Here is a 19,279-nt window from a genome sequence, read left to right as displayed (position 1 = left end):
CTCCTTAGCTGACCATGCAGGCTTATAGTGTGGGAGATTCCCTCGAGGTATCAAGGCCTAACCACTTGTAGCGGTCTGTGACCTGTAGTCAAGGTAACTCCTGGGTATCCTCGACGTTTGAAAGAGGACTCACAATCGAGGATAGATCACTCACCCACAGGAGAAATCTTAAAGGTCCTGGAATTGCAAATTCCTCAAGGAAATTCGTGAAGGAAAGCTTTTTTGTTCTTCTTCTTCTAAGAACTGCCTTCGACCAGGAAAGGATCCCATAATAGTATTTAATTATTCGGCGAAATTTAATGGAAATATGCTTCACTGATAAGCCATTGCAAGACACGAAATAAAAAAAAGTTGCGCACTTGTAAACATTGAACCAAAATTAGAATGCCGAATATGAATAGGCCTATACACCGAGACGATTTTTCTGACAAGTACTATACTGTACAGCTTTTGCATTCGATCACGAACCTTGAGCAAATATCTTCCAATCACCGTCCGCCTTGCAGGGTGAACTTCAGTGACCATGATGCAACAAGGACGTGATTGGCTCGATGCTTGGATTATGCAGAATTATGCAAATTAGTTTCGTGAAAAAAAGTTAACAGCCTCTATAAAACCCGTCGACTTCTTCCAGAAATCCGTAGAAGACCGAACTCTCGATTTTTTTTTCTTGGTAACATCGAGATTCAGGTATCTGTATCGAGATGGTTACTTTCTCAAACAAGTCGATTTTGTGGGTCTTTTTGATTGGCTTTTCCCTTGAAACTGTCTCGGGAAAGAGAGCTCATCACGAAGGGAAGCCCGCTCGGAGGACCTCGGGCTATGAGCATTCGAAGAAATTTCCTAAGGATGAAATTGATAGACGTCACGTCTATCGCGCTCCCAGCAGCACCAAATCTAGCCGTCACTTTTGCGGTACTTCGACGCAGCGCTCCACTAGTCCTAACGATGAGTTTCGTTTTGCGCGACTCGCCGACGATTGGTCCGAGAAATCTCAGAGTCAACGGCAACGGCGTGATGCGTCCGCGGGCTCGGCGGTGTATTTCACGGGGAGCGGAGATGCTCTTCAGTACCAAACATCACCGGAACAGAGTCGGCTTCCACGGCAGGAGTTCTCGGTTGCACTTTGGGTGAAGCCAGCAGGAGGGCAGAAGAATTCTGCTGTCATAATTGGTGAGAACAAAAAAAATTGTTGGTTGAAATACCAACTTACAGTAAAATGTTTTTCACAATATTTACCAATCCAACTAATGTTGTAGAATACTTGATATTGCGTGTGCTGTATTCTTTCAGAAGTTTATTAGTGATTTTACACAATAATTGGGAGTCCGTAAACCCTTTGTTTTGTTTTCCGGTGATTGATCAATCTATTTTTAATTCTGGTTACGGAGCCTTTTAGACTTAGCCGGAAGGAGGCGGTGAGTGCCGCAAACTGTGAATGAAATCCGACTTCAGGCTTGTAGCTTATCCTGAACTTGAGGAAAAGAATTTGTAAAATAATAATGAGCCTTACAGTTCCCGCTGTGCAACAAAATAGACACGGGAACTTGCAGATTATTTTGCAGGGGGAAGTATTAATATATGTGCCTGGTTTTAGAGCGTGCCAGGCGACCCTCACAATCGCCAAGGTTCTTGGTCATGGGGGTCTGTCAGCCTTCGCCTTCAAGACTCGCTGTCATTCTCAATTTCCCTTCAAAAAATGTCTTAAGTGGTCTGATGACAAAAAATCTTGAAGAGTTTTTCGAGTAATAACGCGGTGTTTTTGTTTTTGAATTACGTCTTCATCCAGTCGGCGACACCGTATCTGGTTATAGAGATGCTGAATTCGTTTAAGGGGTTATTTCTAACACGTGTTTTGGTTTTTCTTATCCAAGTATGAAATTTGGAGGCTTTCAAACAGATTTTTGTTTATATATTAAAAAAATTACTAGAATTTAACACTCGAACTCGTGTATTGAAATGTTTAAAAAGTCCCAAAGTTTATATAGTAATTATTTCTGAAATTCCAATATATAGCTATAACAGTCGTATAGTCACCATCACTGTCCATACGCCTTATCAAAAAATTCCTCCGAGTTATTTTAATTTTTTTTAGTTGCCAATTAGCTGTGTTTTGAAAAATTTCCACGAATTTGCGGTTAATTTGTATCATATGTTTTAGGGACGGTCACAGTATGAGTAAAGGAAGTTGAAGTAGCCGGCCTTCGCTGCGTACGTGCAGGGTCTGCCGACCCTGGGCCGTAGGTTACTAAGACCTCAAGGACAGACCAAAATGGTTTGCACGAAGTCAACTTGAGATTATGTCCAGTCATTACTGACTTAACAAAACCTGCAAAGTCAATGTCCTTTTCAGACAGCGGGCGCTGACCTATACGCAGAAGTCATATTTATTTAATTGGGCAATAACATATAATTTCCTGGCGGCAATTCTCGAATTTCTGAAAACATGTGAGTAATGATGATATTAGTCCGTTCTCAAACTGCTTCTGTTGACATTGTATTTAACAAAACTCAAAAATGTATTGCTGTATTTGTAGATTCCCCGTTTCTCTCGATATCAGATTAGTTTTCATGTTCTGATCATTTTCAACTTAGCTTCATCGTTTACAAACGACCATTTCTTAATTCAAACAGGTATAGGCCTACGGGATTTTACTACTTAAAATCTGGCAAATTCAACAGACAAAATAGGAGCCAAAACACCAAACCCACGATAACTGGAAACAATTAATATCCAATCACCAACGTGTATTTTGTGACGTCAGCTCAGCTCACAGGGCCCATGCAGGTGTAAGCAAAAAGTGAAATCCTCCAGCGGTCATTCACTGCGTTGCTGCGAAGCAACCTGTACAAAAGTGTAGGCCAACAAAGAATCGGAATCCCAATGATCAAAAGTAGCATATAGGTATTGTCCCGAAATAGGCTTACGCGTAACAAAGACGATTGTTTGAAGAATATTTCAAGTGTCTTGAAGTGTCAAACCGTGAACGGATGACTGCAATCTCTTAAGCACCTTTTTTTTTGCACCCCCCCCCCCTCTTGCTACAATTTTCACTCAATGATGTGAGGATTTCTCGGATCATTAATCCCATTTTCAAATCAATTGGTAATCGCTGCTGACATGCGGTTTCAGATTGTGTCAGTAATCCAGCATTGATTCTTTTTGGTATTATATACATGAAGGTAAGGCTATTCTAGCGATTAGGGTTCTTTTCTTGATCTCTTGTTCCTCTAATCGCCTGGGTTGTTGCAAGGATTGTTGGCGTAATCGACCGGTTAACAGGATCACCACTTTATAGGATTAAACTGATCGCAGGACCGAAAGTAATAAAACTCATGTTTGATGTGAAGCAGCTAATCGCATGATTATAATTCTGAGTGACAGAATCGTTCTTGAACATGTGAAGGTTTAGCCTAATCCTTCCCATTGGGATTAAGCTAAAATCTTTTTTCATGACCACACTTCTTGTCTATTTCAGATCAACAAGGTTCTGCCTTTATAAATTAAGAAATCAAAGTATATAAACAGGTTTGGTGTTATATTTATTCTTTCATTGAATCACTATATAAAAGAGTGTTTAGTTTTGCAAAGTTATGTTACAGTTGGTTCTGCCTCTTTATAGTATTTTAAATGTGATATATCCCAAAGAATTTCCTGTCTATATAACAACTTTCAAATTGTTGGGACTAATGTGAGACGTTTTCGATCGATTGGGAATGCAATGATGGTCGCGAAGCCGTGAGGCAAATATCTACCCTGTTTGATGTTTTGAACCGTGTGCGGTCAAGCTGAGCTATACGTGCTGAGCTAAGATAATTAACTGGCCAGTGCAAGCACGTACTCATGTGATTTCAAGATGGCGGGCCCCGTCGAAAATATCAGCGACTTTGTAAGCGACTATACTTTAGAGGACAAGCTGGTTGAGTTGTAGCCAGATTATCCTTGTTTGTCGGTCGCATGATTTAAAAAAAAAATGGGCACAAACGCCAGCAGGCTTTTGAAGAAATTGCAAAACAATATCATGAAATCACGTGAACAGAGTATATGCTTTCATAGGCTAGTTTAGCTCAGCATGTAGCTCAGGTTGACCACCTGCATGTGCACGGTGAGTTTTTTGCCTCGCGAGGCGACACAAATCAAACAGGGGAGATACTTGCCTCGCGGCCCCGGGAGGCAGAAAACTCAGCAAAAAAATTGACCTCACATGGCGATACCAAATGTACCTCCCTTTGATGGTCTTGCTTATCCTCATTATCTCTGTCTTCTTACAGGTTTACTAGACACCTGTCGGGGTACTGGCAATCACTGGACTTGGTCTCTGGGTATCAGTACGGACCAGGAGCAACCGGGACAAGATGCTAGGTACTTCATGTCAGTTACTACGGATCGATCACCTGCCGCAAGCTCGGTGAGAAGCACGAGCAGATATGAAGAAGAATTGTGGACGCACCTAGCAGCATCGTATGATGGAAAGCATTTGAGTCTTTACGTCAATGGCGCCAAGGTAATAATATAAGGATTACTACATTATTAAGAAGTCATGACGAGGGAGAATTAAAGCCAAAAAAATCTGTCATTTTTTAAACATTTTTTTTAACAGGTGGCCGTGGGCGTAGGTACAGGAGGACCGATGTTTAGTGAAGTAATGCTTGAGTGCAAGGAACTAGTGATTGGTGGCAGCATCAATGATGAGAACGGATTCCGTGGAGCTGTGGATGAAATTACAGTCTGGTCTGAAGCCCGCCCTCACCGACAACTTAGAGACAGCTTCTCATCCTCCCAGATGCAAAGCGGTGTCATCCTCCGGGAGAACTTTGACGACGATTGGTCGAACTGGAAGACGGCAGCTGACAGTGAACCGCTGTTCATTTCCTCAGATATCCATAGTGAGCTGCATCACTTGGTTGCTAAGATACCGCAGTGTGGTGTCACCATCTGTGATGATCCTCACGTTGCTAAGAGTTACATCAATCAACCAGAGCTACGAGCACACAAGACGATCAGATACCGCGCCATTACCATGGCAGAAAATGACGGAGCCAATCCAATCATTGATACTGAATCCATTCGCCGTAAACACGCCATGGTCAATGAAGCTTTCAGTTCTCACAATATCTCGTGGGAATTGACGGATTTTGTGGTGAGGAACACGTCACTGAGGCACCGCGTCGTCCTCGTTCTTTGTGACATTAACGACATCGGAGATGGGCGGTGTGATGAAGAATGTAGCTATGACGTCACTGGCAACGACGGTGGAGATTGTGCTGAGGAGGCCGGAGGGGAACCGTGTTTGGATGAACAGATAGGTAGGCAGACAAACAAACAAACAAACAAACAAACAAACAAACAAACAAACAAACAAACAAACAAACATATACTCCAAACAATATATGACGTCATTTATACAAATCATGCATCAAGTAACTATAGTGTAAAATCCTGACAAGTTTTCAAAGAAAGCTGCCATCTTTTCTTTTGCAGGCAACGGTGTCTGTGATAGTGTGTGCAACACCGGAGACAATGAATTCGATGGTGGAGACTGTTGCAACCCGACTGTTGCCGACGTCAATATGACGTGTTTCGATCCAAGTTCTCTATACAGGTATATAGGCTAGTATGTTTTTCTTAGAGTATGTATGTTTTTCTTATAAAGCATGTATCCACCATTATTGGTACACAAGGCGCTATATCATTATTACACTGCTTAGCGGGCCAATGAAACATTCCAAATAACCATCTCAGCTCCCTGGGGAGTATACAGCTCGATGCTGCCATTTCGGCACAAAGCAGCTACAATCAATCACAATAACCATCTCCGCCCTCGCAGGTACCCATTTACTCCTGGGTGGAGAGAAGCAATGAGTGACAAAGTTCATGCCCAAGGGCACACGCACCATAGCTCCAGGCTGGACCTTAACCCACAACCTGCGGAATTACCCGCAGACCACGAATTCAATTCTCCATACCACGAGGCCACGGCACTCCACAGCTTAGCTTCGTCCCTTTGCTTAAAATCACAAATCATTATTTAGTGTGCTCTTTGGACTTCTTATAAGAATCTTTCTTTTCATTTTGTTGACGGCAGGAATTATTTGACAGTTGGTGAACTGAAAGGAACCATTGCTATGGAATCGGATTCGCACCTCAATGTATACTTTGTCAACTTTGCGGATCCTACCATTGAGGGCGTTGCTACCTTTCCATGGGAAATGGACGTACATGGACAATTCGGTAATAAGCCTCACAATCTTTTTAAAAAAAAAACATAACTTCCGTTTTGGTACTTTTGTAAGGTGTTTTATTGTTCGCTTCAAGAATCAAGACAATAAAAGTGGCGGTTATTGAGTGGTCGGGCACAACCCGACCACTCTTTGGATCTGTTACGATTAATCTTTCTTTCTTTCTTTCTTTCTTTCTTTCTTTTTTTTTCCGGACAATACTTCTCCGCGGGTTTTTTCTCAAACGGTATATGGTATGAAGTTGTAACTTTCAATATATATCGACCCTCATCCGAAGTGGTGCATATTACTCTGACGTCATGATTACGTCATCAGGTGTCAAATTACAAGTGATTTTATCTGAAAAAGTGACCAATTACTTTCACCTATAACTCTTGAACTAAACAATCAATGATGTTTGTATTCTGTAATCAGATAGACCATTAATCGCTAAACAGTTTTTGTCGTGTACGTGAACTCGCTTGACCTTTACTTCCGGGTCTACCGGAAGGTCAAAGTTAGGTGAATTCAAAATGAAGACGTTAGCCTGACATCAAAACAAAGCAGCATTTCTTCCGAACGGTTCACGGTATGATCACAAAACCTTGTGTGAACTTTTACCATGTTACGAAGATGTTCTAAATTTTGTTACGTCATCATGACGTCATCAGGTATCAAATTACAAGCGATTTAGAGGGCAAACGTTGACAAAATAGTTTGCGTTATATCTTTTGAACTAAATAGAGTATCGTGTTCGTTTTTTCGTGAGGTTGTAGACTATGCCGTGAGAAACATTTCGTGTTCCCGGACGCAAAACCGCTTGACCTTTACTTCCGGTGTTACCGGAAGTGTAATAAAAACTTAATATAACTCAAAAGCGGAAGCATTTCACTACAGACATATATATTATGAAAGTGTTTAGTGAGGAATGCAAAGACGCAAACAAACAGTTTGATGACGTCATCATCCGAGAGGGCGCCCCTATCGGCACATAAAATAGAGTTTCCCTTCTTTAATTGTAAAACCATCCGTCCAAATTTTACCAAATCGCCCCTTGACATTCTCTGATTAACCACAGATAACTTGGCAAGGTTTCAAATTCATGACGTCATCAGACCGGAAGTTACTTTAAGGAGAATTTGAAAAAGATCAAAGTTTTAATTTTAATTCTATCATTTGATCCGTCATATCTTCGAAGTCCAAATAATGATATCCATTACAATGTTCACCTTTGGATCTCTAATGCTGTGACGTCATCAAGCCGGCAGTTAGGTGTTATAAATACGTCATCAAACCGGAAGTTAGGTGATATTAATACAAACAATTATATTTCCCATATTTTCATACGTTATTTTAATTTTAAAATGAAAAATTATCGTCTCCGAACTTCAGTATTCACTAACCATTTTTGACTGATGACGTCATCAAACCAGAAATAACTTTTTGTGCACATAGAATGTTTACTGAAATTTATCACACCGTTTAAGATACCTTTTTAAAACATTGATTGTACTTGAAGGGATTTAATTTCGTGATCCTTTTTTCTACATAAACATATATTCCTAACTTAACTGGGCAGTGTATAATGAAAAGGCTGTCCGCCCGACCACTCTGCGTTTGTAACTCAACAAACGCGAAACTCTAGTCTTTATGATTATTATCATTTTTCTGTGATAATTGGCTTTTTGTTGGCAGGTGGGACAGTGTTACAAGGAGACACCTGTAAATCTGAATCCTCTTCAGAAACCTTTATCCATGAGTTAGGTCACAATCTTGGTCTGTGGCATGTTCATCAAAGCATGGAATGCACGGACGAGTGTAGAGAAAAGACTGCATCAGATGTTTTAGGTGATCTAGTTGAAGATACAAACCCTACGCCGGAGAATGAGTTTTGCAGGTAAGAGACGAACATTGAGATGAACATTTACCATATCCCTAACCCATTAGAATAATTGTGACAAGCTAATTTTGACTCTCAAATAGTATTCTGACCATTCATGTGTTAGATCAGCTGTTAATGTTTGAAGCAGAAACTGTACTACTGTTCGATACATTAATTTTTCTGTGCTAGTAAAAGAAAATCAAACCGGTCATCATTGAATTCAAAATGTTGTCTGAATGTTTTCAGGGATCCAAGATCATGTGACTCGGACACGTGTTTCGGTGAGGTCGAATTTAAGGAAACGCCCTACCGGAATTTCATGAGCTACACAGGTAGATTTTCTTTCTAGAAAATGTAAAATATCTTAAATAATGTTTTCAAAATCTCATCCGATGACTTAATTTTCTAACTTTAAAACTCGTGACACCGAGTCACAGCCACAATCACAGCCAATATGTATCTGCCATCTTGACTGACGCCAAGGTTGTGTTGTCGGTCATGAGTCGTCTCGCTAAACTTAGTCTTTGATCTTAACTTTGACGATGACTTTGTCATATTTTGCTGTTTCACCATGTGCGAACCTGTTACGCTGACTATGCTGACAGACACTGTCTGACTTCTGTCGCGATGTTGCCTTGATGTTAAAATGCTATCAGCCGCACTTCAACTTGTAACAGGAAATCCAATATTAATACCTAGGCTCACTTTTCGTCATCTATAAAGCTTGTGCGCCTAATTGTGACAAGGAACTACATGTAATCATATTTCCCTTGCCAGTACGAGCACTATGTTGGGGGAGAAGCTACAACAAGTGGCAAAGTCTCAAGGATTTACTGGGGATTGATGTGTCTATATGCACCTGTTTTATAGAGGGTCCTCGTCTAATGGAAACTGAACTTCTAAACCCTAAAAATATGAGGCGCTTTCGCCGGCAAAAATTGTCAGCATTAACTCCTTATCATTCAGTGGTCTATTTATAAATGCCTGCTTTTGGCAAAACTTTCCGAACGTATTTTTAAAAAAAAATTGTTGCTAGATAAAACAAGATGACATTTAAAAGAAAAATCTTTAATTACGATGGATGTCTAAGACCCTTACTAAGAGATGCGAACTTGTATTAGGTTTTTCATGGTATAACTTTTCACAACTGGTTTTCCTTCATTAGATGCCGACTGCACTGACCATTTTACAGAGCAGCAAGGCGCTCGTATGCACTGTTATATCGATCTCACGTACCAATCCTGGCTCCTTCAAGAACCGGTGTCCATCCCATCCATCGGTACACCGCTCAGCTTACGGGTGGTGTCGGAGCGCCCCCACTCGACCACTCTCTCCTGGCTTCCACCAGTGTCTGAGCACGGAGACAGTTCGCAGGAGGGGGCGTGTCTGGGCTGTACTGAGGGGGGTCGTTTGGTGCAGTACGCAAGCTCAGCTCGGTTCTATCCAGCATCAGTTCGCATGTATTCATGGTATCCGTCTCCTGACGAAGCAACAGGTATATAGGAGAAATGAATTAATTTTAATATCTGGATGGGGAAAAATCAGTTTGCAACATGCACGGTTTGGAAATGTCACAATGAATACTGAATTAGTTTTGTGGATGTACCGGTTGTCCCACAAAAAAAACGACAGTCTAAACCAATTAATAACGGTATATTGCATTTGACATTTGGAATATTTTCAAATTACCTCTTAAATTAAGATAACCAATCTACCATACAAACTTTATTTCATTCCAACTGCATTTGAACAAACGCTATATGCTTCATCGAACTCAAGGGTTGAAAATCGTCTTGGGCCACTTTCTTTGAAAGTGAGAAAGCGAAGTTAGCGAAACACACACACACAAGTGTGTATTTGCTTGCAATCTGGGACCCCCTATTGCCCCTCTTTTGTTTGTACTTTAACTTTTAGGAAGACCTAATACTCCAATGTGTTTTGTACACGAATCTAAATTGGGGACCCTATTGTCCTCTATTGTTCAACGTCCCCTATTGAAACAAACTCGGGATTTATATACTTTGTTCAAGAGTAACGTCGGTGTATTCTACAGGCTGCGATCTGTAAACTTGAGAAAAAAGTGGTTTTTCAAGTACCGTGTTGTGATGGCTGTATCTTTTGAACAAAACATCCTCATGAAACCAACTAAAAAGCATTTGGAAGACCAATAATATTGTACTCAGCAATACATTAGACACGATTTTAAATATTCTATCCCCACTTTTCTTAAAACATACCCGATTCGACTGTTTTTTTTGTTTTGTTTTTTGGTGGGACAACCTGTATCATTATATAATTTGGAAATTTGATTATATACATTTGGTTTGATGAATAGATTGGAGATTAGTTTGCTCATAATTTGCTAGCTTGCTCTTTACGTTAAATGGCTTTCGGTGATTATAGTAATCTTGTTAGTGGTCTATTTTGTCTTGATGTACAGCTGTTTTATTTTTTTGGTTTCATTTACGCAGGTCCCCCTGATGCTGGTGTGAAGTGTGCTTACAGTCCCAACTCCTGGATACCAGCGGGTCGTAAGGCCCTATGCGATGATTGTTACCTCGAACTAGGCTTCAAATCAGCCGTCGCTCCTTATGAATTAATCCTCTGGTCCAACTACCCTGACGACACGAATACAGGTGTCAGGAATTTGGAGTTGGTGTACAGAGATGGTAGCACCGAGTCGCTGGGACCCTTAACGATATTTTGCGATATGCCATTCACTATGCGCCTCACACATATCAGCAGGAAGGTACTGGCTATACGGGTCTACCCTACGCAGGATTTCAGCTTAGACGCCGTGCAGTTGGTGTCAGTTGCTGATTGGTCTGGATGTGCCGGCTGTCAAATCCTGAACTACAAGGTACTTCGAGATCCAGCTTTCTCAGACGGGGACAACAGCCGAGTTGTACCGACGACTGTCTTCACCGACGAGTACGATTGCGAATAAATGATGCTAATTATTTTGTGATTTTGTTGTCATTGTTGTTGAAAATATGCTCCAGAATAAAATGGTTAAAATAATAATAATCACATTTTTTATTCAAGTTAAACGTACGAAAAATGTTTTACATATACAAATAAGTATCTCTTTTTCTGTCTTAAGTGACGTTGAGGATGACGTCACATATTCATACAGAATCCAGGCTTTCCAAGATGAGGAGAATGGTTTGTTGACGACACCATTACGTCATCATCATGGTCAGGAATTCTGTGGCAATGGACGCCGGGAAAGGTACGTTCTCAAGAGGCCAACTATTAAATCAATGAATATAAGTTATTTAATTTTTTTCTGGTTGGCGTTATTTGTTGTTATTTACTAAAATGGCTCTCTTGGCTTTGTTTACTCATCGCAGAAGTACTGGTGAAGAATGTGATGACGGGAACACATCAGGCGGAGATGGGTGCAGTATGGACTGCAAAGTTGAAGAGTTTCACGAATGCAAAGGTTAATTCCTTCTGTCACGAGTGAAAAAAAAAAACTCCCTATTTTTGGTTTATCCCTATTAGGTTTATTGTCTGTGACTTTTCAGGCTAATTAAATTCAAATTAGCTGAGCGCCCTCAACCTCAGGTTCTGAGCACTCTTGCTACGCCCTAGATCATTTACTCATTGTCGAAGAACGGGCTTACATTGTAATTTTCTGTCTTCGCCAATACAGAATAAATTTGCCGATGCCTCAAGAACATTGTCCGGTCTCTCATTTTTAAAGTGCCATACTGCGATAAATCTGGATCTAGTAAAAAAAAAACACCACGAAACCCAAATGTCCGGACCATTGTTTTAGTGAAGTACTGCATGTAGCACTTTCAAAATCTAGCATATGAAAGCCCAATTCATAAGCTTTCTTTTAGTACAAGAATCATTCAAATCACGTATGTACTTTTTGAGTTTTGGAATTTTAAACACAACCACCGTTTTAAAGTTCTGTCCACGGATCGCACAGAAGGTGTGCGTTCTTTCAGCAAAACGAAAACAATTCACGCACATCCCTATGTGATTTGTTTTCGTTTTGCGGAACAAACACTTACCTTTTAGTGATCCGTGGACAGAACTTTAAAACGGTGGTTGTGTTTAAAAATCCGTAACTTGAAAAGTACATATGTGATTTGAATGAAACTTGTACCAAAGGAAAGCTTATATGAATTGGGCTTTCATATCCTAAATTTTGAAAGTGCTACATTTAGAACTTCACTAAAACAATGGTCCGGACATTTGGGTTTCGTTTTTTGTTACTCACCCTGTATTTTTTTCTGTGTGGCACGATTAATAAGACGGAGAAAATGGGGGAGAAGTTGTGGTGATGTTGGTGGGGACAGACGATAAATGACGCCAGTTAATTGTGTTTAATTTCAGGCGAATCCAGCATTTGCAGTCACGTTTCGACTACCAGCATCAAGCATCTCGGTCTCCAATCTTCAAGCAGTATCTACCCTACGCCTCCTGGTTTTGAAGACCAGTGGGTTGAGTCTGCAGTCGCTAACCCGATGTATCAAATAAGCAAAGAAAACCCAGTTAGCGCTCTAGTTGGACCCCCTAGCTCCCCCAAATGTGGCATGGCGGTGGAATCAAGTCCTGGGTGGTACCCACTGGACTTGTACGATGACTCGGATAAAAACTACTGGGTGAAGGTACGTCGGGTACCATTCGATAGAAAAGTGAAGCTCCTGAGTTGCCTCCTTCGTTTTTGTTTTAGTGCACCTATACAAATGGGTGTTTTATCATTTTTTAAACAAAATTTAAAATTTTGATTTTGTCCACCAGGTGCGTTTTGCCAAACCTGTTGTGGCAACCGCTGTAATCGTTCATTTGGCGGCAGACGGTCTTCGGTTCGGGACTTCCCAGCTCTCCCTGGAACTAATCGGGACAGACGGCGCGATTCACGGCAGACCGTTCACCGATCGTCCGGTGACGTGTCAGGACAACCCGGTGTATTTTAACATCACTCATGACTTGAACGCTCCATTCGCTCATACTAAAGAGGTACATGTTATCAGTTAATTATAATTAAAGAATGAATTTCGGAGGCCTCTGTTGGTAAATTTATTTTCGTTTTGTATTATTATAAAAAAACACCGTTTGGGCACAATAGTGGACGGCAGCCGCCACAGAGGAACTGCTCTCTTCAGCAAATTCAGCAAAAGCTGAAGAAGAAAAAAGATTCTCTGAAAACTTTGGACATCTTCTGTCGATTGTCGCTTCTTATTTTGTTTTTGTTTACACTCGCTCACTCGGTCGGTCGCCCACAGGCAGGCTCGAGCATGGCTTTTCCAAATAATTCGGTCCCGCATGAGGGTGGCCAGTTCGTCTGTCGGTTCTACACCGGTGTCCTTTTGCAGCACCCCGGTGTAAGACATTGATTTTCGGTCTTCCTCGCCTCCTGTGTCCGTGGGTTGGTTTCCAGAGAATGACTGTGTTTGCTTCCAGCTCCGGGTGCCGGTAACAGTTGTTTATTAAGTGTCTACATTATGTTTTTTTTATTCAACAGATTCGGATTCGTCTGAGCTCTGACACCGTCGCGAGTATATCCGCAGTCCGCTTACGATCTCGGGCGTCGTTTGACCCAGTCTCAGTTGCCTCGTGTCGTCCTGGTCAACTCTTCAATCCGTCCACTGGTCAGTGTGTGTCGTACACGTGTGTGTGGCCAGAATGTGAGGAACTGACCATCCTCCACGCAGTGGTCAATTGTAGTGGTAGTAGGGAAGGTGATGTATGCAGAGTGGGGTGTGAAGAAGGCTACAGTACGGACGGGACACAAACAGAAGCTGAGGTAAAATAAAAAAAAACCACTGATTTGAATATTTAGTGAGGAACTTGTGCCAGATCGCAAGTACATCGCAAGTCTTGTCGCAAGTAAATCGCAGGTCAATTCGGAAGATAAGTCGCAAGTAACGTGATGAACAATAAGAAAAAGAGTGCGGTTCATTTCTGACAAGCATTACATTCACTTGTGGACAAGCATTACATTCCAAATACCATCTCAGCTCCCTGGGAAGTATACAGCTCGATGCTGCCATTTCGGCGCAAAGCAACTAAAATCAATCACAGTATCTGCCATGGGCGCCGCGAGGGGGGGGGGGGGGGGCTGGAAAAGCAAAAAAAAAGAAAAAAAAGAAGATAAAACAGGGAAACAAAGGGAGACAAAAGAAAGAAAAAGAGGGGGGGGGGTAAGCAAATGCCCCTGCCCACCCTCGAAAAATGAGAAATCAAGAATATGCTGGAAAAGTACTGGGATTTCGGGGGGGGGGGGTGTGCTTTGCCCCCTCTAGAAAAAATCCTGGCGACACCCATGGTCTCTGCCCTCACATGTACCCATTACTACTGGGTGGGGAGAAGCAATGGGTCACAAAGTGCCTTGCCCAAGGGCACACGCACCATAACCCCAGGCAGGACTCGAACCCACAACCTGTGCAGAATTACCCGCAGACCACGAATTCAATGCTCTAGACCACGAGGCCCCGGCACTCCTAACATTGCATGCAAAGACCAGGGGATGGCTGTCGCCTAGTGATCATGATGATCACAGTTATAGCATTCAATGTTTTATTAATCGTTCGATGTGCCTACAGATGTTGTGTGTGGATGGCGCATGGCGTGGACCAGAGATGATCTGTAAGGCTGTGGACTGTGGAGAACCATCCCTCCCTTACGCTGAAGTCGTGTGCTCCATGGGAGCATTCGGGAAACAGTGTAAACTCAAATGCATCCCTCCCGCCAAAATGCAAGGTATGAAAAGCATTACAAATTACCATTACGTGACAACGAAAAGTTACACAAAACTTTGACAACTTCGATTACAGATTCGAAACTGTTTTATTTATTCATACATAAACATCTTAAAACTGATTCACACTCAGAAATTGTTACACACGAAACATGCAAATATCCAGAAATGACATTTCTTTTAATAATGAGATAAACACGTGTTTGTTAAAAAAGAACAACTAAATAACAATATTTTTCCCCTTTTCTTGAACTCGTCAGGCACAGTACAGACATTAACGTGCATGGCAGACGGCCTGTACTCGTTACCCGAAGCATTCTGCCAACTTCAGTGTGACGTTCCCTACGTACCCAATGCAATGCTCATGAGTCAACAGTGTCAAACCGGCAGTCATAATATTGGAACCGTATGCAAATTCCGATGTGACGTAGGCTATCACGTGCCTGGACAGGCCTCCAAAAGGTAGCACCCAAACCTGAAAATCTAATATCTTAAAAATGCAACACATGAAACAGTAGTCTGGTTGGGAGTGAGGTAGTGTAGGGTCGAGATCAAAATGTAAGTAATAATCTTTTTGGTCCTTTTTTTTGTTGCCAAGCAGACGAAAGCCCCAGAAGTTGAGGTACAAATGCACTGAGGATACCACGTGGTCTGGGCCATCCTGTGAACCTGTTGCTTGCGACCCTCCTCCAATGATATTCAATGATCTCTACACGTGCACTGATGGGTTCAATTACAACAGCGAATGTCATTTGGGATGTGATGACGTCACTGGTGACGTAGGGCTCGAGGTAGGCCTACTCCGCAGGGAATTATTGTTATAACAAAATTACCTCAAAGGTTTTTTTTTAAACTATATAATTTTATTTGTCTCATATTATTATTTTAAACATCAAACCACGCAATAACATTCTCTGAAAAGCTAATAATTGGAACGCGTTTCTTTCTGTTTTCTTTCTTTTTAGGTGGTGAATACAATTCGATGTCTGCAAGATCCACTTGATCCCAGTCGAGGTATTTGGGATGGTGATTTCACGTTATGTAGATCCTTTGAAGGATTATGTGATCCGCCTGAACCAAGCAGTAATACGCACGTAGAACTGAGATGTGATCATGGCTACAGCGTAGGTAAGCAACTTCGTACAGAGTCTATTTTGTTGTCCTTTATTAAAAGATCCTACGCTGTCTGTCTGTCTGATGTCTGTTTGTCTGATGTCTGTCGGCTGTCTGTCTGTCTGTCTCGTGTTTTTTGTAAAAGGCCTAAGAAGTGTGCAAAACCACAAAAATGCAAGGATTTTAATGGAGAGACTCAACCTCGTCCCCAGTGCTTACTTTATTTCCAACCTCGTTTCCAATAGTAGATATTATAATAGTAATGGTATATTCCTTGGCCGGCAAACACGATTTAACATATGAAATGTGAGGGGTTTTTAAGTGTTTTTACTGGGACCCTCAAAATATGATAACTTTGATTTTTCTTTTTGTTCCGATGCTTATTAAAGGTTCATATTGTACAGCCATTTGTCAAGACGAGTATGGATCAGACAAGGAGCCAGTCTTACTTGCAGCAAACTCCTCCTCACCTTATCTCCCTGATAGTGATTGGACCAAAGCTAATCACGTGATCACGTGTACTGACCAACGACAATGGTTTCCCGACCCTGGACGGATCACATGTGTTGAGGAATGTGTAGAGGTGGGTTTTTTGTCTGTTTTTTTTTTTTTTACCGTTATGAGGGGTTTTACTAGTAGGGCAGATAGGGGAAATATTTGGGGGAATTCTGCCTTTGATGATACAAGCATGGTATTTGGCACACGGTCATGAGAAGGTATCTGGCTATAGGGCCATCGCAGATTTGTCCTTTGAAAAAATATAGGTAGAATAACAAGTAATTTCAAAATTTTCAAAATGGCCGCCATTGCTTGTTACTCTACCTATATTGTTCAAAGGACAAATCTGCGATGGCCCTATAACCAAACATTTTCTCATGACATATTCTGACTGTGTGCCACATTCCACGTCTGTACATGGTGAGTCAAAAAAACTGCAATAATGCAAAGGAGCCATTTTTTTCTTCAAAGCCAAGTTGAAGTTTTGAATTTTTAAAACCTTGTAAGAATGACATAATTCATAAGTAACCTAATGTGAACAAATAGAGTTAATCAATACCGTTTGTCTTTTTTGAACCTTTTACTACGGTACCCGATTTACTTTTTACTTTGTCTAAAATTTGCATAAGAGCACAAAATGTGTCCCAAGAACCATTCTTTTCAAGAGATCTAGAGCTGAGACATGCATTGCCTTGCAGGGTTGCCAAGTAGAGGGCAGAGCTGCAATTGTGTGAACAATGAATGACACAGTAATTATAGTATAGCCCAGAGAAACTTTGCATAAACATAAAGAACTAAGAAGTGAAACGGAAAAATAAAGCTTGACCCAATGTTCAGTCAGCTTTCAATATGTCTATAATGTCTTTATTGTACTGTTTTCGCTCTTATGCACATTTCTGATGCCTCGTGGACAAAAACGTAAATCGGGTACCGGTGTCATATGAAAATCGGACTCGTATGAAAATCGGACTCTTTTCCCCTTTTATTGGTTAAACCCTCTCACGTGACCGTTCCCTCTCCTAATTATATGTATGAGCATGCGCAATACCACCAATGAGTCCGTATTTCATAAAACCTAAATTCATGCTACACCGGTACTGCAGTAACAAGGTTCACAACAGACAAACGGTAAATGCAATTAGCTTCGTTTTTTTCACACGAGGTTACTAATGAATATGTCATTCCTACAAGGTTTAAAAAGTTCAAAACTTCAACTTGGTTTTGAAAAAACGTTGGCTCCTTTGCATTATTGCATTTTTTTACTCACTTGTATCATCAAAGGCACAATCACATCGCTTATCTGCCCTGCTATACGTGAGAACCCTTTTTTCTTTTTTCTTTTTTCTTTTTTAAGATTAGCAACTTCGATCGCATATTTTCATTGACGTTTATGTTGTGTTTCTTGTTTTTGTTCTTTCAGCGCGACATTGCTAATGGTATATGCCAACAGATCAACAATCGTGCGTACTGTAATTGGGATGGTGGCGACTGCTGTCGGTCAACCACGAGCGCTGATTACGTCATCACAACCAGAGATGACAGTGATGCAGACAACGATTCCTTGTGTTTCGATCCCCAGGCTCAAGAGAATCAACCGACCAATGGCTCGAATAGAAGGAATCGATTATAAACGACTTCTAAACGATCATGTCTGGTTTTATTAATCAAGAAATATACCACATTATAACCAACAGGGTAAACCTTTAGAATCGTAGTAATTAAGTATAAAAAAAACCTGTAAACGTTACAAATACTTATTCAACTAGTATAAATGATCCAGCTGTTGCTAGTGGATTATAGGTATAAAAAACTACAGCGCGTCCGAAAAATACCCCGCAACATTGTTTTGCGAGGCTCTATACGTCGCCGTGGAAACACGTACCGCCATTATTTTTATGTAATTTTAAAGCTTGGAATCTTAACTTTATCCCTGGTAAGTATTTGTGTGATTTTCAAAAGGGTTTTGATGTTATTTCGTGTTCCAGTAAAGGCATGTCAAAAACAAACTCAACCGATTCCAAGGAAAATCAATCATGCGCATTTTTCTAATGTGGAAATGCTTCATCATGCAAAAAAAGTCGCGGTTATTTTGGGACGCGCTGTAGTTGTACATATTAATAGCATTTGAAACTTCTCACACAATTTTTTTTTAAAGCAATGCCAGTAAAGTTCTCTCAGGATTAAGAGAAGAAACTCAAGATCAATGCAATTGTTTTAGTAGTTCGCACTTGATTTTATTTGCATGAGTGACGACGCGTTACAGGCACGTAGGAACCGGGGGGGGGGGCCGCGGGGGCCATTGGCCCCGCTGAAAATATGATGGGGGCCATGGGAGGGTTGCAACCCCCCCCCCCTTCAGCCGCTGACTTTACTAGTAAAATGGGGTTAAAATAATAAATGGAATGCTAAATTAAGTGCTGAAATTGATTCTCATATTGCCTTAAAATGCAGGGAAAATCGTATAGATTTCAAAATTCTAGAGGGGGCATGCCCCGGACTCACGCTTTCACTCAACCCCCCCCCCCTTTCATTTAACGCCCTTTGCCTGAAAGCTAGATCCGTCCCTGATTGTTTTTATACATTCGTGTGACATAGGTAGTGAGTTAAGATAAGGTTATAATGCTACTCGTTTTATAATAGAAATTTCTGGAGTTGTCCACTAACGGTTTTTCTCTCTTACGTATTTACAGACTCAGAACAAGTTCTTGTGTACATTGAAAATGAACAAACAGGCTGAAAATGTCTATTTTTCTCATAGTATTCCATTTCACTTGGAATTTTTATGAAATTATTATAACAAAGTTTTTATTAAATTTAGACTGAATGAGAACCTCTTTTTGAATGCC

The 19,279-nt window shown here is 41.0% G+C and overlaps 1 protein-coding gene across 1 annotated transcript; it reads left to right on the top strand.

Annotated features, from left to right (window-relative positions):
- Positions 1-43: 43 nt before the first annotated feature.
- On the top strand, positions 44-19,266 carry LOC119734565 (pappalysin-1-like). Its single transcript, XM_038208102.1, has 20 exons — positions 44-1,173; positions 4,273-4,505; positions 4,602-5,307; positions 5,483-5,603; positions 6,087-6,232; positions 7,915-8,116; positions 8,348-8,433; positions 9,267-9,596; positions 10,573-11,032; positions 11,205-11,333; positions 11,455-11,546; positions 12,455-12,729; positions 12,863-13,081; positions 13,587-13,868; positions 14,668-14,824; positions 15,083-15,284; positions 15,424-15,613; positions 15,788-15,950; positions 16,325-16,518; positions 17,854-19,266. The coding sequence occupies exons 1-20, from the start codon at positions 705-707 to the stop codon at positions 18,061-18,063; spliced, it is 4,866 nt and encodes a 1,621-aa protein (XP_038064030.1). The 5' UTR covers positions 44-704; the 3' UTR covers positions 18,064-19,266.
- The last annotated feature ends 13 nt before the right edge of the window (positions 19,267-19,279 follow it).

The sequence above is a fragment of the Patiria miniata genome, unplaced genomic scaffold (genome assembly GCF_015706575.1).
Source record: "Patiria miniata isolate m_02_andy unplaced genomic scaffold, ASM1570657v1 HiC_scaffold_27, whole genome shotgun sequence".
In the NCBI taxonomy this organism is placed as follows: domain Eukaryota; kingdom Metazoa; phylum Echinodermata; class Asteroidea; order Valvatida; family Asterinidae; genus Patiria; species Patiria miniata.
Note: the sequence above shows the minus strand (reverse complement) of the source record. Positions and strands in the feature narration are given on the sequence as shown.